Source organism: Hemiscyllium ocellatum, chromosome 8, assembly GCF_020745735.1.
Source record: "Hemiscyllium ocellatum isolate sHemOce1 chromosome 8, sHemOce1.pat.X.cur, whole genome shotgun sequence".
NCBI lineage: Eukaryota > Metazoa > Chordata > Chondrichthyes > Orectolobiformes > Hemiscylliidae > Hemiscyllium > Hemiscyllium ocellatum.
In genome coordinates this window covers 84,845,684-84,864,100 of record NC_083408.1, presented here as the reverse complement: position 1 = coordinate 84,864,100, position 18,417 = coordinate 84,845,684, and the positions used below count along the sequence as shown (strand labels likewise).

The 18,417-nt window shown below is 40.5% G+C and overlaps 1 protein-coding gene across 4 annotated transcripts in view; it reads left to right on the top strand.

Moving 5' to 3' along the window:
• The window catches only part of prpf39 (PRP39 pre-mRNA processing factor 39 homolog (yeast)), a 68,027-nt gene extending 56,664 nt beyond the window's left edge, over nt 1-11,363 (top strand). Inside the window, exons 9-14 of one of the 4 annotated variants that reach the window (XM_060829301.1) lie at nt 289-415; nt 628-896; nt 3,690-3,874; nt 4,858-4,932; nt 9,296-9,413; nt 11,032-11,363. In XM_060829301.1, the coding sequence (XP_060685284.1) occupies nt 289-415; nt 628-896; nt 3,690-3,874; nt 4,858-4,932; nt 9,296-9,413; nt 11,032-11,085 (828 nt within the window). In that variant the 3' untranslated portion in view covers nt 11,086-11,363. Of the gene's footprint in view, nt 1-288; nt 416-627; nt 897-3,296; nt 3,380-3,481; nt 3,577-3,689; nt 3,875-4,857; nt 4,933-9,295; nt 9,414-11,031 lie in introns of those variants that run through there. The other 3 variants (XM_060829302.1, XM_060829303.1, XM_060829304.1) reach the window with 3 other exon arrangements.
• Nucleotides 11,364-18,417: the final 7,054 nt, after the last annotated feature.

Here is an 18,417-nt window from a genome sequence, read left to right as displayed (position 1 = left end):
TCATTTACTTCAAGCTTGGTGTCCAAGAAATCCAGTTTTCCATTCCGGAAAGCCAGTTAAATAGCATTGGAGCCAATTTTTGGTCTGCTTTATTTACAGAGCAAAATGTTACAAACGACCACCTAGTTCAACCACTGTCCTGTTTCATATCTTTATACCTAAGTGAATCCCAATTAATATTTTTATTAAATGCAATTAATTTGTAATTGGCATCTAAATTTGATTTAGCAATCTATAATCTGGTCAGTAACTTGAGTTAGAATGAATGTCTGTGTTTTTAAATTTCAGTATGCTAAATACATGGAAAACCACAGTAGTGAAGCTGTGCGACATGTCTACAGCAGAGCATGTACAGTTCATCTATCAAAGAAACCCATGGTACATTTACTTTGGGCAGCTTTTGAGGAACAGCAAGGTAAATTGAAGATATAAATCAAAATCTGGTGCTTAATTCCATTTGATATAAATTCTTGATGAATTTAACTGAAATAGATGTAGATTTGTCTTATAATGGGGAAAATTGACTTGCACTTTGGAACTGAATTTCCATCAGTATGATTTCAATGGTCGTTGTTTGTGAAGTATTGAATTCATTTAATCTGCATTTTTTTGTTATTTCTGTTCCAGGAAACATTAATGAAGCTAGAAGAATCTTGAAAATGCTAGAAGAATCTGTACCAGGGTTAGCTATGGTCCGCTTGAGACGAGTGAGCTTAGAACGTCGCCATGGGAATATGGATGAAGCAGAATTTCTGCTACAGGATGCAATTAAAAACAGCAAAACACCTAACGAAGCATCTTTCTATGCTGTGAAGTTGGCTCGTCTTTTAGTCAAAGTAGAGAAAAGTCTTCCTAAGGCCAGAAAGGTCCTATTGGAAGCAATAGACTTTGATAAGGTATGATGGAAATTATTACATACTTAAATATCAGCATTAAAACAACTTGTGTAAATTAAGCTTCTAAAGCAGCGAAGGATGTCTGCATTCTGTTGTGGTTAATGAGCAGCTTGTTATTTCTCTTAACATCGTTACATGTTTTAACTATTCTATATTAATGTTGTTTTGTTTTCAATTAGCGTTTTAATTGTGAGCTTAAGTTTCATTGGATCAAAGTGGCTGCTGAGTTTTTTTTTTAAACCAGTTCCAGATAAAAATTGCTGGTGAATCATCTATAGTACGGAATCACTTGCAAAAGTAGCTGTGTGCATTCTTGCTTGTTTGCACTATCCCCTAAATAAATTGTAAGGCTGTTCCACTAATAGAGCATGGCAGGAAACCAAGATGAAACAACTGCATGCAATTTTCCCTCAAACTTGAAATGGTTAATTCCCTACTGTTATATAATTGAGCCATAATAAATGAATTACAGAAATGTTACTCAGCTTGATTATATTGGCGATCAGTTGTTTTTGCTTTCATCTGTTTGTGGTGAGATAATAGCTTCATTTTTGAATTACTTCTCTGACGACAAGGTGGATAAATTTTGTTATTTATATTGTTTTATTTGTTACCCTTGGCCTCCCCATCCCATCTGACACCTCCTCATCTCTGGTTCAGTGAGGTGAATGATATATTTCAAACCCAGCAGGGTAGGTCTTGGCCCTTTTACAATGTTGGATGCAATACTGTAACAAAAGAGAATGCAGTACAATTCAAACATTGTGAAATATAATAGTTTTAATGTCTAATATGTTAGCACTGTTCAAATCCCTGTGAGCCTTTCTCATCTCCCCCTGAGATTGCATGCCTGAAATCATGGGAATTGCTGATCCTTAATTAGTTCAATGAGAAATATTGTTGACCAATTCCTAATGTCCGTGCCCACCAGATATCCTAAACTAATCTATTCCCATTTGCCAGCACTTGGCCCATATCCCTCTAAACCCTTCCAATGCCCATCCAAATAGCATTTAAATGCTGTAATTGTACCAGCCTCTGCACTTCCTCTGGCAGCTCATTGCATACACACACCACACTATATGTGAAAACGTTGCCCTTGAGGTTTCTTTCTTAAATCTTGCCCCCTCACCTTACACCTATGCCCTCTAGTTGTGGGTTCCCCCACCCTGGGAGAAGGCCTTGTCTGTTACCCTATCCATGCCCCTCGTGATTCTATAAACCTCTAAGGTCACCCCTCAGCCCCCAATATTCCAGGGAAAATAGCCTCCGCCTATTCAGCCTCTTCCCATAGCTCAAACCCTCCAATCCTGGCAACATCCATGCAAATCTTTTCTGAACACTTTCAAGTTTCACAACATCCTTCCTGTAGTAGGGAGACCAGAATTGTAGGCAATGTTCCAAAAATGGCCTAACCAATGTCCTGTACAGCCACAACATGACTTCCCAACTTCTATACTCTGTGCTCTAACCATTAAAGGCAAATATACCAAACTCTCTCCTCTTCATCTTATCTACCTGCGACTCTACTTTTAAAGAGCTATGAACCTGCACTCCAAGGTCTCTTTTTTTTTCAGCAACACTCCCAGAACCTTACCATTAGGTGTACAAGTCCTATCCTGATTTGCCTTTCCAAAATGCAGCACCTCACTTTTATCTATATTAAAGTCCATCTACCATTCCTCATCCCGTGTGATCAAGATTCTGTTGTACTCTGAGGTAATCTCCTTCACTGACCACTACAGCTCCAATTTTGATGTCATCTGCAAATGTACTAACCATACCTCTTATGTTCACTCCAAATCATTTATATAAGCGATGAAAAGTAGTGGACCCAGCACCGATCCTTTTGGCACACCACTGGTCACAGGCCTCGAGTCTGAATATCAACCCTCCACTACCACCATCTGTCTTCTCCCTTCAAGCAAGTTCTGTATCCAGATGGCTAGTGTTCCACGTGATCTAACCTTGCTAACCAGTCTACAACGAGGAACCTTGTCAAACGTCTTACTGAAGTTCATATAGATAACTTCCGCCATTCTGTTGTCATCAATCCTCTTTGTTACTTCAAAAAATTCAATCAAGTTAGTGGCAGCATTTAAATTTTAAAAACTGTGTGCAACCTTAAGTTTCTGAAAATTTAGTGTTTCCATTTCTTTAATTTAGTTAGGAATCTATTTTTAGAATTATTGAGAAAAGATTCTACCCTGTGCAAAACTTATTATCTGTTGGTGGCTACTTAAGACAAGTGATGGATATAAATGTTGTTTTGCATTAGTAAAGTGCTTCAGTGTGTAACTGAATTATTCTTATGACTATTGAACAAACTCTTCACAAGCAGCTTTGTGGGCAATTCAAACCAAACTATTTTTCACTCTCGTCATTGCTGTGTATTTTCAGATTACCTTCTACAGTAATTTGACCCACTGGGACAGCTCTAATGGCTTTATTCTACTACCATATACCATGCTGTATTCAGCTGGGTATGTTCTCTTACTCCCATCCCGTGACAAAAAATTTGTCACCAATTCAGGATATGTGGTTTTCAAAAAATGCTGATTTTTATTTTCCCTCCCATTCTCCAGGCTGTCTAAGACGAGTGCAACTCCTCCAAGGAAGCCCAAGTGCAAATTGTTGTCAAGACTGGGAATCTGACTTGGGAGCTCACCAATTAAATGTAGTCAGTTAGTTTCTATGAAATGAGTAAAATATTGCCAACTTTTTACTAGGTAGTATTATTTGGTTTGTAAACATTTGGCTGATGGTCGTGTCTTATCTGTTTGTGATTTTTAGGAAAGTACCAAACTCTATCTAAATCTTTTGGAACTTGAATACAATTCAGATCTCAAACTGAATGAGGAAAACATTCTGAATGCTTTTGATAAAGCAATAAGTAGCTCAATGGCTATAGAAACGAGAATAGCCTTCTCTCAGCGAAAAGTTGAGTTTTTGGAAGATTTTGGCTCTGATGTAAAAAGGTAACTTTTTGCATTCTCGCAGTATTTGTTTATTTCATGAAATAAGGGCACTACAGGCGAGGGCAATATTGCTTGCATGTCCCCAAATGCCTCCTAAGGATGGCAGTGGGATGCAGTCTTTGAGCTGTGGGTACACCCACAGTGAAATTAGAGCAGGTGTTCAAATATTTTGACCTAGCAACCAGTGTTGGTTGATATGTGCAACTTAGTTGAGGCATGTTAGGCCAGAAACAACAAATTGCTGGAGAAACTGGGTGACTGACTCTGCTTCCTCTCCACAGATGCTATGTTTCGAGTCCAGTGACTCCAATAACCCATTTTCCAGCCCGTTTCACCCCGTAATGGCCCCCAATAGCAGCTTTTCTTCCTCCCTGGCTCAGTTATTCATTCCTTTGTCTGATCAACTGCTGTTCTGTGCCTGGATACCATCTCTGCCTATTGTTTACTCCTTCCCCATCCCCTCTTGTGTCCCACTTCTCGCACCCATTGTCTTCAGCATATGTACAACCTTTTCCTAGCTACCATCGGTTGTGAAGGGTCATTGGACTCTAAACATTAACTCTTCTTCCACTCCACAGATGCTGCCAGATTTTTCTTTCTCTCCAGCAATTTGTTTTTGTTTCAGATTTCCGGGATCTGTAGTTCTGTTCTTGTTTGCATGTTAGCCCACTTTAGATTAAATGAAGTTGGATTGTTGCTTTATCAGATATGAAATGTCTACATGTTAGTAATTTGAGGACAAAATAATCAAATTATTGAATGTGATTCCAGATACAGAATTGTGAAAGTCAGCATTGCTTTCAAACAACAAATTTAACAATTTTTTTTATCTTAAACATCATGAATTCTGGTTTTTGATGAAACTACTGATAGAACAAGTGCTATTTCAGATGATCCACCGTGATGTCATAATTTACTAAAACATGCACAGAAATATTTTGAAAATCCTTGGAAACTGCCATTAATTGTTTTCTGTCTCCTAGACTCATGGTGGCTTATGATGATCATCAACAGCTTTTAAAAGAGCAAGAGTCATCTAAAAGAAAGGCAGAAAATGGGCAAGTTTTGTTTTTGTATTCTAGTTGTCACAAAGCTAATCCCCTATTTTTCTAAAAGCTGTTCCTTGGCTCAAGGATACTCTGTTATTGACTTTTTTTCAGAGGGGCAACAAACCGTGCTGGGCTCCGATCTGTCTGGTTTGGTACAGAGATGAAAAGGATTTTGAGAGGCCTTTTGTTTATATGTAAACAGATGAGACTTCAGGCCAAATTGGTCATGTTTTAGAAGTGACTTGTATAAAGAAAGGGGAGTGGTCAGCTCTCCAGCTGAGCTGAGCTGAGCAGTTTTAGTTCGGTCTTGAACTGGTGAGGAGTTCAACAGGGAGTTGTGTGGAATCGCTCTGTCTCTCTCTCTGGCTCTCTTCAACTTCAACCTGTAAGCATGTGTTGTATTGAAGAGAGTGTGCTTATTGGAACTGTTGTGTATATTAGGAACAGCTTACTTAGGTCTAGTTGGATAGGCTGAGTTCTGTAGGGGTTCTTTATTCTGTTCTTTGTGTTTCATTCTGTAATTTTGTGAATGCATTTTTGCCTGTTCTAAAATCAAGTAGTCAACCTAGCTAACTTCAGGTAACTTTCACTGCACACTTACTGAAACAAATTGCAAAGTTATGGTCTGAGCTGTCTGCTTAACAATGTTTTGAGTGGCCTGGCTTAGTACATAACAGTTGATTGAATTTTATTTTGGTAAAAAGCTGTTTTTCATGGTAAACTTCCTGAATGAGCCTTCTCTCCTGTGGGTACCCCTTTGCAAAATTGTTTTATTGTTTGCAGCCAAACATATATGATGAGTCGATCCATATAAATCAACACAATCTGGATTGTCAGCATACTACCAAAGTGTCAGGACGCCAATTTAATTTAGTAAATTTTATGCATACACAAAAACTGAAATTGCTGGAAATGCTGAGCAGGTGTGGCAGCATCTATGAAGTGGAACCAGAGTTAACGTTTCAGGTGCAGAGACCCTTACATAGAACCATTCTGAGGAAGGGTGACTGCACCTGAAACATTAACTCTGATTTCTTCCAACAAATGCTGCCAGACCTGCTGAACTTTTGTTTCTGTTTTCCAGAATCTGCAGTTTTTTTTTAATTTATTTTTGTATAAAAATAACTAATGGTATTCAAATATTTATCTGATTTAAGAGAATTCACACAGAAAGGAAACTACTAGGCTACACTATTGTGGTTCACAAAGCATGGTGAAGGGAGCAAGTCATTTAGCCCATCAAGCTGGTTTCTGGCATTTAGTTTGCTGACGTACATCTGTTTGCCTGCCTTGTTACACTAGAAGTGGCTTTGACAGATGTGCAATTGATATTTTTAATTTATCTGGGATCTGAAGGGTGTAGGCAGTGGAATTGAAATGAAAAGTAAACCATTAACCTCAAATAATGGAGCAGTTTAAATGGCTGAATGGTGGTCTCTGCTTTTTTTTTTAACATGTTCATTGGACTGACAAAAGTAGCAAGAAAAACTAAAGTTTAGCTTTTTCTGCATACCTATGATCTTGATGCACTTTTTGTGAAGTGTGATATGGTTGGGCCATGGTTATAATCTGATATAGAGTCATAGAGATGTACAGCATCATGAATTTATTGTTAAATATTTGCTAGTATGAAACTAAAGTGTAGCTGTAGAAAGATATTTTGTTGAATTTTTCACCTTGCATTCATCAAGACAATTCACATGTATGTACATATATTACTGCACAGGGCCCTGTCATAGAGTATTACAGCATGGAAACAGACCACTTGGTCCAACCAGTCCATGCCAAACGTGATCCCAAACTAAACTAATCCCATCTGCCTTCTCCTGGCCCATACCTCTCCAAAACAATGTTGTTACTGTATCTGCATCCTTCCGTTCCTCTGGAAATTTATTTCACACACGAACACATGTGTAAGAAAGAAAATTGTCCTGCATGTCCTTTTTTTTAAAAGTCTCTCCTCTCATCTTGAAAAATATGCCACCTAGTGTTGAAATCCCCCATCTTCCGGAAAAGAGACTACCATTAGCCTATCTAAACCCCTAATTAGATTAGATTACTTACCTTCCCTGGTAAATCTCTTCAGATCCCTCTTTAGTTTGATAATATCATTCCTGTAGCAGGGCAACCAGGACTAGACATAGTATTCTAGCAGAGGCTTCACCAAAATTCTGTATAACCTTGACATCCCAAAACTTGTACTAAAAGGGCTGAGCGATGAGGGCAAGCATGCTAAACACCTCTTTAACCACCTTGTCTATATGTGGTTCAGACTTCAAAGAATCAGGTATCTGAGCCCCGAGGTTTGTCTGTTCTACAACTTCAGCCCAAGACCCTACCATTAATTGTGTAAGTCCTGCCCCTGTATGTACTAAAATGCAATACCTCTCATTTCTCCAGATTGAACTCCATCTGCCATTTTGCAGCCCATTTGATGAAGATCCTTTTGTAATGTTAGAAAAGGCACGGTGGCTCAGTGGTTAGCACTGCTGCCTCACAGCGCCAGGGACCCGGGTTCAATTCCTCCCTCGGCCAACTGTCTGTGTGGAGTTTGCACATTCTCCGTGTCTGTGTGCGTTTCCTGCGGTGCACCGGTTTCCCCCCTCAGTCCAAGATGTGCAGGTTAGGTGAATTGGCCATGCTAAATTGCCCGTAGTGTTAGATGCATTAGTGAGGAATGAATGTAGGGAACAGGTCTGGATGGGTTGCTCTTCGGAGGGTCATTGTGGACTTGTGGGGCCGAAGGGCCTGTTTCCACGCTGTAGGGAATCTAATCTTATCTAATCAAACTTGTTTCAACACAAAATATGAGCAGAAGAAATTTTACAAGGATGTTATCAAGACTCGAGGGTCCGAGTTAGGGGAAGAGATCGGAAAAGTTAAGACTTCTTTCTTTAGAATGTAGGAGACTGATGGGTGATCTGATAGGAGTGTATAAGATAATGAGAAGCACATATAGGGTGAATGCACTCAGTATTTTTCCCAGGTTTAGGGAATCGAGAACTAGAGGGCATCAGTTTTAAGGTGAGAGGGGAAAGAATAAAAAGGAACCTAAGGGGCAACTTTTTTTTTTAACACACCGAGGTGGTACGGCTATGAAATGAGCTGCCAGCGAAAGTGCTTGGAGTGTATATTAGCAGCATTCTGAAAGACATTTGGACAAATACACGGATAGGATAGATTAGAAGGATATGGGCCAAGTGCAGGGAAATGGGGTTAACGTGGATGGACCAATTTGAGTCAAAGGGTGTGTCTCTATGCTGTAGGACTCTGACTCGTTTTCTGGTTTATCGCAGACCAGTTGAGCCTTGACCAATTGGGGTCAGTTTGTCTGGTTTAAGAATGAAACACAGCTTGGCAACTAATTGTGGGTCCTTATCTGCTTTCTGTGATAAAGCCTTTATTAATCAATCCACTTGCGAATCAATCAACTTTTTTTATTTTCATGCATTATAAATGTTTTCCCTTTACTTTGGTGTTTCTTGGAAATTGTCTGATGATGTGTGCAAGACAAGAAGCTTTACCTTGACATCTTTTTTTTTCAGATATACTCATTTATTTTTCATATAATTTCTATGGGAATGGGAATGGCAAGAATGGGTTGTACTGCAGTTATTTTGATAGAAACATTCATAACTCCAGAATTGGGCAGTAGTGCAAATTTTTGAAAAGTGTTTTAAGAACGTCAAAATAAGGACTTAATTTCTGATGGTAAGCTGGGTGAGTAGCAGGAGTTGACAGAATTGCAATAAATAAGGAAATGAGGCTTCGGCATCACAAAGCAAATTTGTTCCCTTTTTAAAAACTGCAAATTTGAATTAGGTGAGGTCAAGTGGAACATTCATAAGGAAAGAGTTGGTCACAGACATTGCCCCAATAGCTCCTTATGTATCCATGGCTGGGTTGACTTGGATGTACCTTAAGCACAAGCCAAAGTGTAGGGATTTTTAATCATGCAGCAGAACTCTTGCTTCAAAGTTACAAGAGAACTTTAAGACTTAAATTGAACTACCATAAGTAGCCTGCTGGGAGTGAGGGCAAGGAAGGAAAAGCTGGAGAAAGGAAGAATGAGGCAGAAGTGAAGTCTGAAGCTTGAAATATTGAAAAGTTTTATTAAATTTTTGTCTGGATAAAATGTTGCTGCAGAGTTGAAGTGATGTTCTAACTTTATCATACATTGTTAAATGTGTCTCTAGTTTTTTTTTACCATAGAACATTCCTCATTATATTTGAATTAAAATTAACGTACATTTCAATTTATTGTCACCAATATGGTTATCCCACATTTTCGCAAGAGAAGTCTTCCTTCTAAAATATGTTCTAGAATGAAATGCTTCATATAAATTTGTGTGTATGTGTTTATATGTGACAGGTCAGAAGAGCCAGAGGAGAAAAAGCAAAGGAGTGATGCAACATTAGCATCTGCCCAGCTGATGAGTGGGGACTTACAGGCTAATCAGTCTGCATATAATTACAATGCTTGGTATCAGGTAAGTAGTTTGAGAATCATCAACTCGCTTCTGGTTTCTTTGAAGGACTGAGTTTCCGTGTTCTGTTTTGTGCTAATACACTTTTTTTAAAAAAAAATCTCTACTTGAAAATATTGACTTAGGTTGAATTGGATATTTTGCAATCAACTCCTTCAGGGGTATTGTTTCTCCCTGGGACCTGAACCAACAGTACTGAGGACTACCCTGGTGTCACTTGCTCCACATTCACTTGTAGGACGGAGTAGTAAAAACTTACATAGTCTAGTTTGTTTAACAAAAAATACAGATCATAAAAATCTCGTGTCTCTTTAATCTGTTAAGTCTCAAATGGTCATTAGGTCATGACAAGTATTGCTATCCTTCAACTTTCTCCGTCAACTTTAATCAGGGTTTCCATTTCTAATTGATATTCTGTCTGGGCGATGAATGTATTACACCTCCACTGTACAAGTATTGTGTGCTAAATACATGATGCACTGCAACATTTCACTAAGATTACTACTGCAGCATCTCCTAGGTTATCAAAGATCCTTGCATAGCACTTTCCAAACTTATACCATTACCATATAGAATGAGAACAGGTACGTGGACACTCTATACCTGCAAGTTCCCCTTAAGTCATTTAGCATTCTGACTTGGAAATATATCACCATTCCTTCAGTGCCATTGGGTCAAAATCCCTGCCTAACAACATTGTGCTTTTATTTACAACATGTGGATTACAGCCCTTCAAGAAGGTTACTCACAATCACCTTCAAGGGTAACTAAGGACGGGCACTAAATACTGACCTCACCAGAGACGCCCATGTCCCACAAGTGAAGTTTTTTTAAAAAAAAAGCACTATCTCAGGCCACACAGGGAAATACAGTAGATTATTTTCCAAGTCTAAAACAATCCAGATTTGAAGATGTATTGACATCCTTTTGCCATCTCTTGACCAAAATCTAGGTACACTCAAATAGCACTGTCAGAGCATCTTCACCACATGGATTACAGTACTTCATGATGGCAGGCAACTACTTTCCCAGTAACCAGGAGGTGCTAAACATCCTCATTTGAGAATTAAATTTTGAATGTTAATTCACTCTTGTATTTCAGAAAAGTCTTAAATTCTAAATATCACTTGCAATATTTTGCAAGTTTTGTGCTATACTATTGTGCAACTCAATAATTTTATATTTAGCATTAAGAATCTCTGAAGTAGAGAAGAAGACATCTGGTGGACTGAGCAGCTAAGTTGAATGCTGAATTTCAACATATCACATGCATGCAAATCTAATCTTTATTTTGGGCTAGTATTCTATTGTCAGCTGGATCCATGGGATTTAAACAAAAGAATAGTTTTGGCAATGAATCTAATGTGCATAGGTTTACCTAAAGTTCCCCTAATTCAATGCTCATGTCCCAGATGGGTAAACGAAAGTAAATCTAAATCATCAGAATACAGCGGATTAGAGGCAAAGCTTTTCTTTACATATGACTATGATACTTGATCTGGAAGTTTACATGTTTACAATGAAAACTTAAATTGTATGATCACCAAAATACATTAAGTTTTTAAGTGCTTTTATTTAAAGTTTCTATCATATATTTAAATTTTTTTGTCTTCTCCAACAGTACAATTATGCAGCACCCTGGAACTATGGGCAGTATTACCCACCACCTACATAATATACTGGAATTTCTTGTGCTGAGATGTTTCCTTTCAGTTTTAAAAGCAAAGAGTGGAAAATATTGCATCTTAATGGACTTACTATCTAAGACTGTGAATTTCTTTCTCGAGGATTAAAACTAGGGAAAAGTTGTTTACTGGAAAATGTTTGAGATCCGATCAGATTTACGTACAAAAGTGTTTTGAGAATTTCTCATCTTTTTTGAATGCAGTTTTTTTTAAAAAAAATCTTCATACTTAATTTGTTAATAGGAAAATAAATTTTAAAGATACTGCAGAGCACCACTGGTATAGTTTCTTATCTGGCAATTTCATGCAGCTGTGGAATTTTGAAACATTGCTAAGCTACATAATCAGGTATGCAACTAATGCATTGTAATTGAGAACTTCAAAGACATGTTGCTTTTTATGTTTGTTTAAAATAAGAATGCACATCGGGAAGTTCTGATTTTAGATACTTAAAAGAAAGTGCCTCCTTTTGTGAAATAATACTGTTACATGCATTAAATATTCTAAAAAAAAACAGTTGAGCAATGGGATTTTGAGGATTTACACCTGGCCACCCTATTGTGATATCATGTCGCTAATCAGATCAACATTAAACATACAAGTTGCCTCTTGTAAATATACTATAATTTTAGAAGCATTTTTATTAGAGTTGTTACCATTATCTATTGACTAGCAGCAAGTATAAAAGGGCTACTTATTTTTTTGAGCAGATTTCTTTTCCAAAACTTGTGCAACTTAAAACTCCGCACATTTGTAACTATCTTTTAAGTATAGAAAAGCAGCAAGTGGGATCTGCTCAAGCCAAGTAGAAAGTTCAAGACACACCAGGAATGTTTTTATGTTCAGGCTGATCAGATAGAAAGGATTGCATGGGACAGATGTGGATCACATTGTGGACTTCATTAAGAAATGTCTGTAATAGGAGAGAAGTTACTTAGACTGATATTTTGGATATTATTCAAATGAGCTGCAGAATATGTTTTTTATCTCAAACCCTTTTCTAATTTTGAGTTAGAATTTTACTAAGCTCTGTTCTTGATTTAATGCATTTGTCCTGGGTATCACTTCATATCAATAAGATTTCCATCATCAATGCCATTATATAGGAAAATGCAGGAAATATGATACCAGAAGATGAGAATATCAGAGTAAAGCTGGCCGTCTGAAAGTTGATGGGTTAAGCTGTGTTATTATCCTGATTCATGTCAGTCAGATGTTCAGGTCCATCAATGTCCACACATCCTTTCATAATAACTCTAGTTTTATTTGGTTAAGAGAAGGTATCAACCTAAACATTTGTATCTTTCCATGCAGATTACTTTGTCATATTCCAAGGTTAATATTTTGGCTACACGTGACCAATCTGACCCCAACTTTACAGCTAGAAAGATCTCTAGTTTTTTTTTGCCCCTCCACCATTGTGAACTGGCCTCATTTGTGGAGAAGACATGTGTTTTTGGCTTTTCTTTGCGCATGGGTATGCGCAATGCATAAATTTATAGTCATCGAACTGTACAGCACAGAAACAGACCCTTTGGTCCAACTAATTCATGCCGACGAGATATCCCAAATTAATCGAATCACATTTGCCAGCATTTGGCACATATCCCTCTAAACCTTCCTAATCGTGTACCCATCTAGATGCCTTTTCAATGTTGCAATTGTACCAGCATCCATCACCACTTCATGAGATGGTTAATTTCATACACTTACCACCCTCTGTGGGTAGAAGTTCCTCCTGAGCTCTCTTTTAAATCTTTCCCCTCGAACGTTAAACCTGTGCCCTCTAGTTTTGGACTCATCCACTCTAAGCAAAGACCTTGACTATTCACCCTATCCATACCCCTCATGATTTTATAAACCTCTGTAAGGTTACCCCTCAGTCTCCTAATGCTCCAGGGCAAACAGTCTCAGCCTATTCAGCCTCTCACTATACCTTAAACGCTCCAACCCTGGCAATATCCTTATAATTAGGGCCGGCTCAGTGGTTAGCACTGCTGCTTCACAGCACCAGGGTCTCAGGTTCAATTCCAGCCTCAGGTGACTGTCTGTGTGGAGTTTACACATTCTCCCTGTGTCTGCGTGAGTTTCCTTTGGGTGCTCCGGTTTCCTCCCACAGTCACAAAGATGTGCAGGTTAGGTGAATTGGCCGTGCTAAATTGTCCAGTGCTAGGTGCATCAGTCAGCGGGAAATGGGCCTGGGTGGGTTACTCTTCAGAGGGTCGGTATGGCCTGGTTGGGCGGAAGGGCCTGTTTCAACACTGTAGGGAATGTCATCTAATCTAAATCTTTTCTGAAACCTTTTTAATTTTCACAACATCCTTCCTGTCGACTAGAGTTTAATGCAGAATTTCAAAAGTGGCCGCACCAATATCCTGTTCAGCTGCAACATGACCTCTCAGCTCCTGTAATCAATGCACTGACCAATCAAGGCAAGCATGTCAAACATAGTCTTCACTATCCTGTCTACCTGGGGCTCCACTTTCAAGAACTATGAACCTGCCCTGTAAGGTCTCTTTGTTCAGCAAAATTCCCCAGGACCTTACTATTGAATGTGTAAGCCCTGTTGTGATTTCCTTTGTAAAATGCAGCGCCTTGTCTAGATTTAAACTCCATCTGCCCCTCCTCAGCCCATCTGATCAAGATCTTGTTTTATTCTGAGGTGAGCTCTTTTGCTGTCCACTACACCTCCAGTTTTGGAGTCATCTGCAGACTAACTAACCTTAACTCCATGTTCACATCCAAATCATTTCATATAAATGCTGAAAAGCAATGGACCTAACACCAATCCTTGTGGCAAGCCCCGATCACAGGCCTCCAGTCTGAAATTGATGTTTTTAATTTGGTTGACCTATAATGGATAAGTTGAAAATGTGTTGCTGTTTAAAGCACAGCAGGTCAGGCAGCATCCAAGGAATAAGCACATGAATACATTGTGAAGAAATATATAAAGTTCTGTGCTATTAAGTAATTAATTTCAACACTTAGGACTTCAGGCAAGTATTGAGACGCCATGGCTTATATGCAAAATTTGAGCATTGGATCTAAGGAAGAGACATACAAATCAGCCAGAAAAAAAAAGACCTGAGGTGTGGGAGCACTTTAATGCAAAAGGCGTTAGAGGTTTGTTAAGAAAGAAAGGGTATGAGGATAAACTTAGGGAAACAAAAACTGAATTGAAAACTTTGTATAGGTATGTGAAGAGAAGATTGAAGAAGACAAACGTAGGTCAGTACAGTCAGCAAAGGTATCTAATGTAAATCTATCTTTATAAAACGCTAAGCGAAAACCAAGAATTTGAGATTGGTCCGCCTGATGTCGGTAGTGGAAAAATGCTAGTGGCCTTCATAAAGGATTTAACAGGATGGACGAGTTGGACCAAAGGGTCTGTTTCCGTGTTGTACGATACTGACTCTATGATGTGGATACAGCATATGGAGTGCTGTAAAGTGGAAACAGGCTACTGAATTGGATTGCTGGTTAAAGCACAGCAGGTCAGGCAGCATCCAAGGAACAGGAAATTCGACATTTCGGGCCGGAGCCCTTCATCAGGAATGAGGAGAGGGTGCCAGGCAGGCTAAGATAAAAGGTAGGGAGGAGGGACTTGGGGGAGGGGCGATGGAGATGTGATAGGTGGAAGGAGGTCAAGGTGAGGGTGATAGGCTGGAGTGGGGTGGGGGCGGAGAGGTCAGGAAGAGGATTGCAGGTTAGGAGGGCAGTGCTGAGTTCAAGGGAATTGACTGAGATAAGCTGGGGGGAGGGGAAATGAGGAAACTGGAGAAATCTGAGTTCATCCCTTGTCGTTGGAGGGTTCCCAGGTGGAAGATGAGGCGCTCTTCCTCCAACCGTCGTGTTATGTTCTGGCGATGGAGGAGTCCAAGGACCTGCATGTCTTCAGTGGAGTGGAAGGGAGAGTTAAAGTGTTGAGCCACGGGGTGGTTGGGTTGGTTGGTCCGGGCATCCCAGAGGTGTTCCCTGAAGCGTTCTGCAAGTAGGCGGCCCGTCTCCCCAATATAGAGGAGGCCACATCGGGTGCAGTGGATGCAATAGATGATGTGTGTGAAGGTGAAGGTGCAGGTGAATTTGTGGCGGATATAGAAGGATCCCTTGGGGCCTTGGAGCGAAGTAAGGGAAGAGGTGTGGGCGCAAGTTTTGCATTTCCTGTGGTTGCAGGGGAAGGTGCCGGGGGTGGAGGTTGGGTTGGTGGGGGGTGTGGACCTGACGAGGGAGTCACGAAGGGAGTGGTCTTTGCAGAACGCTGATAGGGGAGGGGAGGGAAATATATCCCTGGTGGTGGGGTCCGTTTGGAGTTGGCGGAAATGACGGCGGATGATACGCTGTATACGGAGGTTGGTGGGGTGGTAGGTGAGAACCAGTGGGGTTCTGTCTTGGTGGCGGTTGGAGGGGTGGGGCTCAAGGGCGGCGGAGCGGGAAGTGGAGGAGATGTGGTGGAGGGCATCGTCGGTCACGTCTGGGGGGAATCTGCAGTCCTTGAAGAAGGAGGCCATCTGGGTTGTACGGTATTGGAACTGGTCCTCCTGGGAGCAGATGCGGCGGAGACGAAGGAATTGGGAATATGGGATGGAGTTTTTACAGGGGGGGGAGGGTGGGGGGAGGTGTAGTCTAGGTAGCTGTGCGGGTCAGTTGGTTTATAGTAGATGTCTGTGTTGAGTCGGTCGCCCGAGATAGAAATGGAAAGGTCTAGGAAGGGGAGGGAGGAGTCCTTCGCCGCCGCTCCCTCACCACCAGACGGCTGGAGGAAGAACACCTCATCTTCTGCCTCGGAACACTTCAACCCCAGGGCATCAATGTGGACTTCAACAGCTTCCTCATTCCCCTTCCCCTACCTCATCCTAGTTTCAAACTTCCAGCTCAGCACTGTCCCCATGACTTGTCCGGATGTGTCTGACCTGCCTAGTTCCTTTTCCACCTATCCATTCCACCCTCTCCTCCCTGATCTATCACCTTCATCTTATCCCCCACTCCCCCATTGCACTCTATGCTACTCTCTCCCCACCCCCACCCTCCCCAGCTTATCTCTCCATGCTTCCAGCTCACTGCCTTTATTCCTGATGAAGGGCTTTTGCCTGAAACGTCGATTTTGCTGCTCGTTGGATGCCTCCTGAACTGCTGTGCTCTTCTAGCACCACTAATCCAAAATCTGGTTTCCAGTATCTGCAGTCATTGTTTTTATAACACCATACAACCCTGCCACAGTAGACACTGCAACATCTGTCAGAGTGCTGACATAATATCATCATTACACGTGGGGGACACTACCCAACCTGTATGCGACAAGTACTTGTGTGACTCAGACAATATTGTCTATCTCGTACGCTGCAGGCAAAGATGCCCTGAGGCAAGGTACATTGCTGAAACTCAGCAGAGGCTGTGGCAATGGATGAATGGACACTGCACAACAATCAATAGACAGGAGAGTTCCCTCCCAGTTGGAGAATACTTCAGCGGTCTGGGACATTTGACCTCAAACATTCAGGTGACCATCCTCCAAGGTGGACTTTGTGACAGGCACCACTCGACTGTAGCCAAGCTCAGTACCTGTGGGCATCTCTGTCTGTTTAAAGTCTGGTTGAAGATTTGTAGCTCGGGTGTCCGTTGTTGTGGTTCTGTTCGCCGAGCTGGAAGTTTTTGCTGCAAACGTTTCGTTCCCTGGCTAGGGAACATCATCAGTGCTATTGGAGCCTCCTGTGAAGCGCTGCTTTGATGTTTCTTCCGGTATTTATAGTGGTTTGTTCTTGCCGCTTCCGGGTAGTAGTTTGTATGTGGGGTCCAGGTCTATGTGTCTGTTAATGTGCCCATATACAAACCACTACAGCTGAAACTGACACCCGGAAACGGCAAGAAGATCCATCAACAGCCACATCAACCTGGACCCCACATACAAACTACTACAGCTGAAACTGACACCCGGAAGCGGCAAGAACAAACCACTATAAATACCGGAAGAAACATCAAAGCAGCGCTTCACAGGAGGCTCCAATAGCACTGATGATGTTCCCTAGCCAGGGAACGAAACGTTTGCAGCAAAAACTTCCAGCTCGGCGAACAGAACCACACCATCTCTGTCTGTGTATCAGACTTATACCCCTTTACAGTTACACATATATGTACTGACCCTACATGTGTGTACATATACATAAGTTTGTGGGGTGAATTTGTACGTGTACAACTACATTTTTTATTTTGCTCAAAAACTACATGAATCCATATACAATTCTATAAATCCCTTTAGAAATAAAATCGGTCTGAACAGTGGGGCACAGGTAGCCTCACATTGAGCACCCACTACCTTCAATGCATTATCTGAACTAATATGACACCTACTGTTAAAGTTCACTTGACAATGTAACTTTAAGTTCTGGGATTTACATATGAAAAAACTGAAACCAACATGGTAATTCTAAAAGATGAGAAACTTCAACAATCCTGGACTTTTTTCATTATATAATTTTAGTTGCATCACGCTGTAAACTTTTGCTAGAAATTCTGTGACGAAACAGTGTTTCGAAAGCTAGTGCTTCCACATAAATCTGTTGCGCAATGATCTGGTTTTGTGGTATTTTAATTTGATGTGAGCTGAGCTGTTCCCTCCAATATTCAAATGCCCATAACGCACGTGGAAAAAACACACATACCTACAGACCCACACATTCACGCAGACCCTCTCTCATACACAAACTCTCTCTCATATGCTCACACATACACCCACCTATACACACAGACTTATCGTCTCATAACAGCCATGAACACACTCACTCGGTCTCCCCTGCACGCATGTACGCACATATAAGTTGGGGAATTTGCACTTTCAGAACTACATTTTATTTTGCTCAAAAATTGTATAAATCCATGTAAGATTCTGTAAATCCTACTTCAGAACTAGAATCATTCTGCCCTCACTGTGGGACACACACACTTTAAATTCACACCTTCAATGCATTGTCTGAGTTGAGATGAGGTAAAAACAATGACTGTAGATGCTGGAAACCAGATTCTGGATTAGTGGTGCTGGAAGAGCACAGCAATTCAGGCAGCATCGAGATGACGCCTATTGTCTAAAGCAAGCTTGAGAACGTATCTTTTAAAAAAGTTCTGGGATTACATATGAAGAAACTGAAACTAACATGATCATTCTAAAAGATGAAAAACTTTAGCTAAATTAGTTTAATATTAAGTTCATGATACGACATTCCTGTTGCTGGAAAGTCTGTCTTATGATTCTACTCCACAACCACCTGATGAAGAAACAAGCGCTCTGAAAGCTAATGCTTCCAAATAAAACTGTTGTACTATAACCCGGT